The following is an 11,785-nucleotide window of genomic DNA, read 5'->3' on the forward strand; positions in this document are numbered from 1 at the left end:
AATATAATAATAATCCCCTCAGAAGTCAGAAGTTATAATTGAAAATTTATATATACATGTACATGTCACTCTCAGTTTAAGTGAGTGTTTGATCATCCTCCCTCGGTCCATTCATTTGTTTACATTGGGGGACAGGGGCTCGATACGCATTCTAATACTTTCATAAAACGTAGTTTGATAAATTATTTTGAGCTTTTTTTTTCTGAATAAAAATTTGATGCGTATATTTTTATAAAAAAAGAGAAAAGTTTGTTGGTTTAGCTGGTTAAAAGAAGGGACTTGTATCCTCTTGGTCACATGTTCGACTCCTGAAATGAGCAGAATTTGTGATTATGCCTCTTGGACCGAAGCATATCGCTTGTTTACCCAATGCGCACTCATAGGGTAGCGGCTGCGGGTTCCTACGTAAAAAAAAAAAGTTTGAAAAACAAGTTATAGAACTATGTTTTATATGCGCATTAAAATGTGTGTTGAGCAGTGTAAAAAATTATAAATAAATGAGAGGGAGATGGAGTAATTAATAAGGAATTGAAAATTCAAGTGAGATTTTAATTAATTTCATATAATACATGAATTTTAATGTATTGTATTATTCAAAACAGATTCCGGATAAAATCTCATAAAGTTGGTGAAGAATCTTCACAATACTTCAAAATCTCATAGATTTTGGTAGAATTTCAAATATATTAAAATACGTTTTCATAAAATTCATCATTTTATGAAGTCTAAAAAAATTTATCAGCATTTGAATATCATCATATTTTAATGAACTTAAAATACTTTCAACTGAATATCATCTGATATTTAAGGATATATTAAAATCTTGATTAACAATCATCTAATTTTGAGAAACCCTCTGCCCGCAATAAAAAGTGGTTGCTAGAAAATCCGTTATTTTAATACTCGAGAACACAACAATTTTTCATTTAATAAATTTGACAAGAAAATGGGGCCGTATCTGCTGAGCGCAAACGTAGCTATTCTATTCTTTCTATAATTATAAATAAATGTTGTGGCATAGTGTATCAACACTATTGCTGTGTGGTACACAATAACACAAACCTCTCCCCTGTATTTGTAACGCACAGAAGAGGACTACTTAATTGAGTTCAAGGCAGTTGCGGTGGCTACGTGTGCAGTAACAGCCTTTTCATATCTTACCTAGACTCCGTGTGTTGAGTTATGGCGACTAAATTTATGCTTCTCTATTTGCTGCCAACTTTCTCTGTTGCTGTTCTCTCTGCGTTTTTTATTCCCCAGCCTTCCAACAATTTTTACACCGATGAATTATTTCTTTCGTATTCCAACGTCACTTATTTGTCTAATGGAAGTGACACTAGGCATTGGCCCGTAAGCATACATATCTTTTTTTTCTTTTTACGGTGTGCAGCGACGGAATAAGGATTTCGAAACAGTTACGAGATTAGGAAGAACTGTCATTAATTTTTTATGTTTTGTGCAGGAACTGGAATTCAACTGGAGGATAGTTGTGGCAACGGTGATGGGATTCTTGGGTTCGGGGTTCGGGACTGTAGGCGGGGTTGGAGGGGGAGGCATCTTTGTTCCCATGCTCACTTTAATTGTTGGATTTGATACCAAGTCTGCGGCTGCTCTTTCCAAGTGTAAATCTCTCTGCTTTCCCCCCATCTCTTTCTCTTTTCATGTCGAAACACACGCAAAACATAAACCATTAGCCTCTAATTACTGTATGCTATGAGTTTTAATAATTTTTTCTGTCAGTTTCGAGGCTCGATTTTGAGTGAGAATGAATATATGGTGATATTAGTTTTAGTTCTTGGCTAATGTTCCAAAGTATACTATTGGAGGTGGAAAAAGATGGTATTAGTTCTTGGCGTAATTGAACAGAACTATTGTTCCATTGTACACTCTTAGAGGTGTAAAATGTGTTTTGTCTCGCGTTGAGAAAATTGCAAGGTTTATGAATTGTTTTTGTATGAAAATGGTACTGAATTGATGCATTATTGCAGGTATGATAATGGGAGCATCAACTGCATCAGTATGGTACAACTTACGGGTGCCACATCCTTGCAGAGAAGTGCCGATACTAGATTATGATCTAGCGCTTCTCTTCCAGCCAATGCTCATGTTAGGCATTACCATTGGTGTTTCTCTCAGTGTCGTTTTCCCCTATTGGCTAATCACAGTCCTCATCATCATTCTTTTCCTAGGTATTTTCTTAAGCATTAGTGTTAATTTGTCTGTCATTATTTTGTGCTGTTCATGTCTTTCTGCATTATTGCTGACGGGACCAATCAGTTACATGTGCGATTTGTACTCTATTGTTGAGGACAGTTGTTCATTCTATTTGTTTATTGATTCTTTATTAGGGACATCCTCAAGATCTTTCTTCAAGGGTATTGAGATGTGGAAAGAAGAGACTCTTTTGAAGGTTAGCTGTTCTAGTGCATGTTCCTCGTTAAATTAGATGGGTTATTTGGACTTATTGAGATGTGAAATCATATTCTAATAGTATTTGTAATAGTGGTAACAAATCTGCATTTGCAACACTTGATTCTAAAGATCTAAATAATTCATTCAGCTTAATGTCAACCACCCAAGTGGAAAATAAGTGTGCCCGAGGAGCACTGTGACTCTGTGAGTATGTAAATTTCTGCAAGCAAGAACCAAGATGTGTAAAAACTGTTAAGCTAGATTCTTAACATAATTGGGTAATTTAAACTAATATTACATACTTCTCCATCTGCTTGGTATAAGTATTCAGTGGCGGACTGGCGGAGCCACCAAGTAACGAGGTGGTGCCTTAGAGTACCCTGACTTCGGTTTATCTTAAAACTTCTAGGTTCTTTAAAAATAAAACAGTTCAACTCCCTCTCTGATTTTATGTTTTTGGAGTACCCTGATGATTTTTTTAAAAAAAAATTATGTCTCCACCCCTGTAAGTATTCATCTCGTGTTTCTTCTTTTCTTGATGAGCAATGTATTTTTACTTCCAGAACAAACAAAATTGATATATCTGCTTCGCGGATCACAAAGAGTTGTACTCATCATCAATTAATTAAATGAGATATCACTTGTTATAATTGAATTTTAGGTAAAGAGTAGATATAATTTGTTTTGATTTCTATTTGTACATTTGAATGCAGAAAGAAATGTCAAAGCAGCTAAAGACAGCAAATTCTCGTGGTGAACGTAAGTTGCAAAATGAAGGCCATGTCTTTAACAAATATTTATTTTTAATATTGGTTTGATATGTTCATTTCTACTTTCAGTTCTTATCGATACAATGTATGATCCATTAATTCCAAGACCGGAAAAAACACCAATGGTGAGCACTTTCTGCATTTTGGTGTCCTTATGTAGTAGTCCTTTATTAGCTTCTCATACTTAATATTGCTAATAACATTTCAGGAAATTTTTCTGTTCAATTTAAGATGGAAAAATATTGCAGCACTACTACTTGTGTGGGTTTCATTCTTGCTTCTTCAAATTATTAAGGCGAGTACAGCTCCCTCTACTGCAATAGTCTAATTGTATACTATAACCTGATGATGGAACCTTCATAAGTTCTATTCTTGTATAAATATAATTTTTGGGGAACAAGATGTAAGAAAATTAGTGGAAACCATGCATGATGAGTTCTAATATTATTATTATCTTTATTTATCTATCCCGGAGGATTCTAGTCACACTATAAAGAACTGCTAAAGAAGTGACTCAGTCTGCATGATTGGTCATTTTGATAAATTGCATGTGCTTTTGTTTCTGACAGTTTGACCTCCGCTTCATTTTCATGCTTTATGTATCTTTAAATCCTAAATTGTTTTTTCTGATTGCAGAATGATTTAGTGGTTTGTAGTTCATGGTATTGGGTGCTTAATCTGTTGCAGGTATGTGTCTCACAATGTTATATGTTATGTTCCCTAAACTTGTCTGTTTTCTGACCAATGACCATGCATGTAATGTGTTTCAGTTACCAGTTGCACTTGGAGTATTTGGATATGAATGTGTCAAATTATATACTGAAAGCAAGAAGCGGAGAAATACTGGGAATCCGGAATCAGTATGCGAAGCTGCAATCGAGTGGACTATGCCAAACCTTGTATTTTGTGCACTATGTGGCATCTTAGGAGGCACTGTTGGAGGGCTGCTTGGTTCTGGTGGTGGTTTCATTCTTGGTCCTCTCTTGCTTGAAATTGGTGTGATTCCCCAGGTATGTCAATTGTTTACAGGAAAAGTAAAAATCGGAGGGATTCAAATATGGACAAACTTCGACTAAGCACGTGTTTTGTCTTTCCTATTTCCTTGAAACACTTGATAGGAAAAATACACATTGTTTCATTCTTATAGGTTGCTAGCGCGACAGCAACATTTGTGATGATGTTCTCTTCATCCTTATCTGTGGTGGAGTTCTACCTTCTTAAGAGATTCCCCATTCCTTTTGGTAGGTTCAATTCCTTCCGGTAAATTTCAAATGCCACATCCTTAATTGTCAATGTTATTTAAATAGACAGCTTTGTAATAAAAGCATTTCTTGGATAACATAAACTGAATTCTATTAGAAAGGAAATTTTTTGATTTCCATTTTATAGCAACTCTAACTATTAAATTTCTGCAGCACTGTACCTCATGTTCATTTCTGTTTTGGCTGGCTTTTGGGGACAACTCTTCATAAGAAAACTCATTGCAGTGCTAAAGAGGGCTTCACTGATTGTGTTCATCCTCTCTGCTGTCATCTTTGCTAGTGCTTTGACAATGGGTAAGTTTGTGATATAGAGTAAATATAATCTCATAATAGTCTGGATAAATTGAAGGATGTAAACTTCATTATGTAATAACCTCCATTTTAACAAACATCGGATTAAAATGATTTTCCAATATGATCTGCAGGTGTTGTTGGTACCGAAAAGAGCATCAAAATGATAAACAATCACGAGTTCATGGGATTTTTAGGATTCTGTTCCAGTCAATGATCAATCTTCACTGATTAGTGAATATGCTAAAAGTATGTTGGTCAATCCACGTTGACCAAAGATTAATGTATTCTTGATGGATAGCAGCGAGGTGTTGGTCAATTAGGCATTGACCAAGCCAGCACCGCTGTGATGACCCAATTCAGGGTTCATTCATTTGCTCATACCTTAGTTTGTGTGTGCAAGAGCATGGTTCTGTAGGTGTTAGATTAACACCATTACAGACACCACTAGCTCTATTTGTTTACCATATTTTGTAGTATTTGTTCTTAATCATGTGTACAACATTTATCTAGATGGATTCTTGCTGAATTGGAACTGCAGTTTCTGTACTTTCCTTTGATGATTAAGAAACAGTAGTTTCAACTTTGTCATAACATTCTTTCTTGTAGCTTTAACAAGTTTTTTGAGATTCTTGAATCATTAGTGCTCAGAATCTCAAGGCCATGGACACTGATCTTGTGGTCTGAAGCAACAAAATCAGGAAACTATATTGCATATATTTTCATAATTTTTTTGTAAAAGATAATATAGAATTGAACAAGTTACCTAATTTAAGATGCTAACATAAGCTTGTTTTAGAAAGTAGGCATTTAGATTGTTGGTTAGAATGAGAATTGGGAATGATGGTCTCCTAAATTTTTAACTAAATTTTATTCAGATTTTAATAAATTTGAATAATATAATAATAATTTATAAATTTAAAAAAATATCACTAACGGATTATGAATTAGAACGAGCGGTCAGGAAAAAATGTTTGGATAATGGATTAGAATGACAATAAAAAAAAAATATGAGAATGAGTATCCTAAAAAAACACGCGTATTAGACATTTTTTTATAATTAATCTCAAATCTGTAATTTAAAATACAAATTTCATTTACAAACGAGAGTCTCGCTCACTCATTCTTATAAGTGTGTTGTTAAATTGGTTCAGTCAAAATCTACCCTATTATATAAAAGGAGTTGATTATCAAGTTGGTCATTGAAGTGTGCTTAATATATCAAGTTGGTTACTGAACTCAAAACAGTATCAAGATGGTCACTAAAGTCACCGTAAATATGAAATAAGTACTTTGAAATATGAGTTCAAGTAATAAAAATTTTATCTATAAAATTTTACACATTATTTTTAAATGTTACCACAACTAACTATAAATTTATGACTTCTAGTATTTAAAAAAATATATTTATATTTTATGAAGTTTATTTATTATTTATATTTTATTATATAGTTATTTTCTTTGTTTTATTTAAAAATAAATAATAAATAAACTTGATAAAATCTAAATATATTATCATAAATATTAGAATTCATAACCTTTTACATGGTTTTGGTAACATCCAAAAAGGGTTAATTATCAAACTCATCACTGAAGTGGGCAAATGGTATCAATTTCATCACTGATCTCCACGGGGTCTCAAGTTGCTCACTAAACTCGCTTAATGGTATCAAACTCATCACTGCCGTTAAAAAAAGTAACGGAGGTTAAACGGAGTGACAGATTGGCGGTTGACGTGGCGCATTAATAAAAAGGACTGAAGAAAAACAAATGAAAAAAAATTAAAAAAAATAGAAAATAGAAATGCCACATAATTTGAAGTTTATATGGAAATCAAGAATGCAAACTTTTTATTAAATTGATTTTAGGATATAATTATCTAAATAAATGTATGGAACTAAATTTTAATATAAAATTAACTAAACAATTAAGATTAACTTTTATGTTTTTTATTAGATTATAATTATTTTTGAATAATATTGAAATGTTTTATCTTATAATAAATTTTATTTATGTGAATATTATTGTTGGCAAAAATATATTTTTAAACATTATGTGTTGTTTTTGAAGATTTGGACAATATGTGTTGCTTCATATGTTAAATTTACATATATTTATTTTCATGTTTTTGTTTGGTACAAGAAACTCCAAAATAAATAGAAGTGTTAAAAATCGAAATGAATTTCTTGATGTTCTATATCTAGATTTTTCTTAAAATTTTAAGAAAGTTGGTGATATAAAAAAAATTGAAAATATTTTTTTGCCAAGAATAATATTCACATAAATAAAATTTATTATAGGAGAAAACATTTCAATATTATTCAAAAATATAATCTAATAAAAAACATAAAAGTTAATCTTAATTGTTTAGTTAATTATATATTAAAATTTAGTTCGATACGTTTATTTAGATAATTATATCCTAAAATCAATTTAATAAAAAGTTTGCATGCTTTATTTCCATATAAACTTCAAATTATGTGGCATTTCTATTTTATACTTTTTTTTTCTTTCATTTGTTTTTCTTCAGTTTTTTTTATTAATGTGCCACGTCAACCGTCAATCTGTCACTCCGTCTAACCTCCGTTATTTTTTTTTAACGGCAGTGATGAGTTTGATACTATTAAGCGAGTTTAGTGAGCAACTTGAGACTCCGTGGAGATCAGTGATGAAATTGATACCATTTGTCCACTTCAGTGATGAGTTTGATAATTAACCTCATTCAAAAATAATGTGTAAAACTTTATAATTAATATTGTTATTGCTTGAATTTATATTTTAAGGTACTTGTTTGATATTTATGGCCACTTTAATGGCCATCTTGATACCGTTTTGAGTTCAGTGACCAACTTGATATATTATGCTCATTTCAGTGACCAATTAGATAATTAACCCTATTATATAATATATATAAAATTTTAACAAATTATCTTTAGAATTTTCAATAAATGACACTGAAATTTTTAAACATCTTAAAATTGAACCGTGATTTGTAATAAAAATATTAGTTTCAAAAAAAACAAAACAACCTTGATTTTTCACGTTAAAAAAAAAAAAACCTTCAGTATATCCTTAAAATCACAGATTCAGGCCCATATCAAACTCATGGTCCAAGCTTGTAACATGCGCTACAAAATATGTAGCCCATATCAACCCCCGCGCTCAACTAAAGCCCAGTTTTGATCAATACTACAGTGAACATACATCTCATCATCTTTGGGGGTTTTGTCGCTGTCTAGGGTTTTGGCAAATCAGAACAATACACTCAGCAGCACCACCACAAACATGGTTCTCAAGTATGCTATCTCTCTTTCTTTTTCTACCCACTATTTCATGATATTTTATATTAAATAATTGCTTTGCAATTGTTTTAATCCATTAGCGCCCGATTAATTGTGTTAATATAATGTTAATAGACACCGTCATTTTTGATATGAAATGATATTGAATTTGGATAATATTGTTTTACTGTATGATACTATCTTATGTTTGATTTGGAAGTAATGTGATTGTGTTGCATTTGTGCATCTTAATTGTCTCCGATTATAGAAGATATAATAAGAATGAAAACCTTTTACATGCTAACTTCACTGGAAATGCCAAAGATTACTAGAGCAAACCAACAAACTGTTTAAATGTGCTGCGGGGTATAGTGTATGGGTATTATTTTCCTAAAATTTATCGAAGTGAAGAGTTAACGTGCGAAAGACGTTGGTGTTAGGACTGGGACACGATGTTATACTCAAGGCCACTTTGATAAAGTTTGCTGTATAACACTTGTGTATTGAACAAAAAGCTGGAAAGGTATTTACAGAATGTAAAACAGAGAACTACAATCTAGATAATTGTATTGTAAAACTGAAAATGAAAACTTAACCTATAAGCTTGCTACTCTCAACATTCTTATACTACAACATCCACTTGACAGAATAGAATCATGCTCAGCATATTCTGTTACATAACAGAATAACAGATTAACTAACTAACAGACTCAAGGTGGCAACTTGTCATCTGGAATCTTCTTGCTATCTGCTGCAGTCTTGCACACTTGTGCATACGGTGCACTCTCAACACACTTTAGTTGGCTGCAATATGCTAGAACATTTGGAGCTAAGTATTATTGTTGCCACCATTTAGTCTAGAATTTACTAGGTTAAAGAGCCATGAATCTGCTAGGTAGGTAAGAGCCTATGCAATGGCTTTAGAGACACTTAACATCTTACTCCGAATTTATATTGTTCTAATACCATCTGAAATAAGATTCTTCTCAGCTTTGGCATCCTCATTTGTAGTTTATGAAAGGCTATTATGTTATATTCATGGAAATTGATTCTTTTATTAAACTCCTTTCTTCAAGTGACATCAAGAATAATTACCACTGTCGTGTAACAGAAGATCTCCGCTTTAATTAGCACGATATAGTTTTGAGAATTACTTAATAGCATATATTGGTTTCTACCTGTCATGAAAGAAATTACTTTCAATTATTTGTTACAGTGAGTGAATTCTGTAGTGGATTAACACATTTTAACTACCGAATTTTAGTTTGACTTATTTTAATGAAAATTGATGTTTTTTAGCTGTTCTGTTCTGAGATTCTAAACTATTGTTTATTGGATTTGAATATGAGTTGTGATGACACTTTCATGTCAAAGTATCTTCTATTTTTAAATGAAAGGAGTATCTTATATGACAAGGCAAAAGCGATCTACATAATTTTATTGTGAAAGGCTGTGTCCAATGTTTTGAAAATGATATTAATTTATGCATATTTTTTGCTCCTTTCTGTGTGTGCAGAGTGCAGACTAATTATAAAAGCATAATGCCTAATCTGTTTGTTTACTGCATGCTAATGACATTTCTGTTTGCTAGCTTGTTCCAACGTTGCCTTTGTTATTCTCATTATTTGAGATTAATATTTACCTTATAATATCAGGACAGAACTCTGTCGTTTCAGCGGTGCCAAAATTTATCCCGGAAGGGGCATCAGATTTGTCCGTGCAGATTCTCAGGTTATATTATAATAATGAAAATACTTATTAAAGCAATTAGTTTTTTTTTGTTTTTTTTTGCATGATGCAGTGTTGCAACTGCTTACTGTATGGTTAAAATACTTCTTGATTTCTTCTTTTAGGTGTTCCTTTTTGTTAATTCAAAATGCAAGAGGTACTTCCACAACAGGTTGAAGCCTTCCAAACTTACTTGGACGGCTATGTACAGAAAGCAGCACAAGAAGGTTAGTCTGAATTACTTTGGTTTATTATTTTTCCCGCATCCTTTTAACATTGTTCTTACTTAAAAATTTATTCTGATCTGAGTCCTACATAATTTAAGTATTTAGACTTGTAGATTAATTTTTTATGTCTTGTAAAGTGATAGAGTCTGCCATGAGTCTCTACAACTCCCTTTGTGTTACACTCAAAAGTATCTCTTCATATCCAGTTTCTTGCTGAGAAATTGGACATCTTTTTCAAAGCCTCACATATTTTATGTGATTTGTCCATTAGGATGCTGCCCAAGAAGCAGTAAAGAAGAGGCGCCGTGCCACCAAAAAGCCCTACTCTAGGTCCATTGTTGGTGCCACTTTGGAGGTAATCCAGAAAAGAAGAACTGAGAAGCCAGAAGTCCGAGATGCTGCAAGAGAGGCTGCTCTGCGGTGTGTTTTCATGTTGCTTATTTCTTTTAATCCTATTTAAACTACTTTTTGTTAGGCAAGTTCTGCATAGCTTGATTGCTTTTTGTTTTGTAATATTTTGGTCAACCTACCTAACATACATTTCTATAAGCAGAGAAATTAAAGAAAGGATCAAGAAAACGAAAGATGAAAAGAAGGCAAAGAAAGCCGAGGTTATGGCAAAGACTCAGAAGACTTCAGGAAAAGGTAATGTGCCCAAGGGAGCTGCACCAAGGGGTTCTAAGCTTGGAGGTGGTGGGAAACGCTAAGTTTTGTGTAATTGTCTGTTTCTGCCAGATTTGAGATTGTTCAATGTACTGGATTATGTAATTTGTAGTATTTTTGATTCGCGACTTTTTCTTACAAAGAAAGACCACCTGGAGCTTTTTTTCCTTTAATTTCAATTGATGTTTTTTTTTCATTTTATTGTGCAATCTAGTTGTGTAGATATACACCCGTGTGACCGTCACACTGGTCATTCAAAGAGGATGTATCCCGTCATCACTCCAGCTGAGAGAGTTCATTGACTGTTGATGACAAAAATGTAGTAGAATGTTGGACGATGTAAATTTAAGCTGTGGCGGGTCAGACCTCTTAAACGGATGATTCTTGTAACACAGGATATGTTTTAAACAGTATTTGCACCATATAATGAATCAACATATCCCGTTGCAGCTTGGTCTTGTATGTGACAGTAAATTTCGTTGCCAAATGTGTGGTCGTGCTCGGTTTTGGTCTTGTCTTGTACCTCATTGCTAACAGTGCAAATGCTGCTTCCCCATATAAAAGCCGGTTGCTTGTGGGAGGGAGAATAAAAGGGTGATCGCTGGGGAGTCTTTTCTGAATCAACAGCTTTAGTGCTTGTCATTTATTGATCAGATAATGCATTTTGAGTGATCCCAAGCAAAGCTTATTCGAGGAGAATAGGAGTCAAACAAAGCTCTCTCTTTCGTTAATACCCGAGTTTTTTACTTTTTGGTGAATACATCTTTCTGATGCAGTTGCTTGCAAGAATGGCTCATTATTAAGCATGCAGAGTAATCGATGCACTGGCAGAATCTAGTGAACTTAGACCAAGTGCAAGGACCAGAGAACAGCAGTGATTGAAAAAGACCAGTGCAGCTCAAATCATAACACAGGACGGGATCAAAAGTTGTAGAAATAAATCAGATTTTTTTTTGTTTGGTTGTTTATATATTAAAAACTGTATTAAATAATTCTATTTCAGTCTTTTTACAATCAATATCCAGTAATGGGATATTCTCGTGAAGAATGCGAAACTTGACTGATCACGAATCCAAATGTTCCGATTAATATCCTATTTTGCTTGTAAATAATCACGTCGGAGGTGTTTTTTACCGGACATCCACCATTGT

The 11,785-nt window shown here is 33.0% G+C and overlaps 2 protein-coding genes across 2 annotated transcripts; both read left to right on the forward strand.

The window, feature by feature from the left end:
• Window positions 1-963: 963 nt before the first annotated feature.
• LOC108224642 (sulfite exporter TauE/SafE family protein 4) lies at window positions 964-5,284 on the forward strand. Its single transcript, XM_017399323.2, has 12 exons — window positions 964-1,350; window positions 1,463-1,622; window positions 1,989-2,189; window positions 2,349-2,410; window positions 3,126-3,171; window positions 3,252-3,307; window positions 3,391-3,477; window positions 3,819-3,869; window positions 3,953-4,192; window positions 4,330-4,423; window positions 4,598-4,738; window positions 4,870-5,284. Exons 1-12 carry the CDS (start codon window positions 1,183-1,185, stop codon window positions 4,950-4,952), a joined length of 1,389 nt encoding a protein of 462 aa, XP_017254812.1. The 5' UTR covers window positions 964-1,182; the 3' UTR covers window positions 4,953-5,284.
• A 2,604-nt stretch (window positions 5,285-7,888) lies between these two features.
• On the forward strand, window positions 7,889-10,830 carry LOC108225184 (large ribosomal subunit protein eL24). The gene is made up of 5 exons (XM_017400007.2): window positions 7,889-8,031; window positions 9,672-9,747; window positions 9,870-9,971; window positions 10,243-10,391; window positions 10,525-10,830. The coding sequence occupies exons 1-5, from the start codon at window positions 8,021-8,023 to the stop codon at window positions 10,676-10,678; spliced, it is 492 nt and encodes a 163-aa protein (XP_017255496.1). The 5' UTR covers window positions 7,889-8,020; the 3' UTR covers window positions 10,679-10,830.
• Window positions 10,831-11,785: the final 955 nt, after the last annotated feature.

The sequence above is a fragment of the Daucus carota genome, chromosome 6 (assembly GCF_001625215.2).
Source record: "Daucus carota subsp. sativus chromosome 6, DH1 v3.0, whole genome shotgun sequence".
In the NCBI taxonomy this organism is placed as follows: Eukaryota; Viridiplantae; Streptophyta; class Magnoliopsida; order Apiales; family Apiaceae; genus Daucus; species Daucus carota.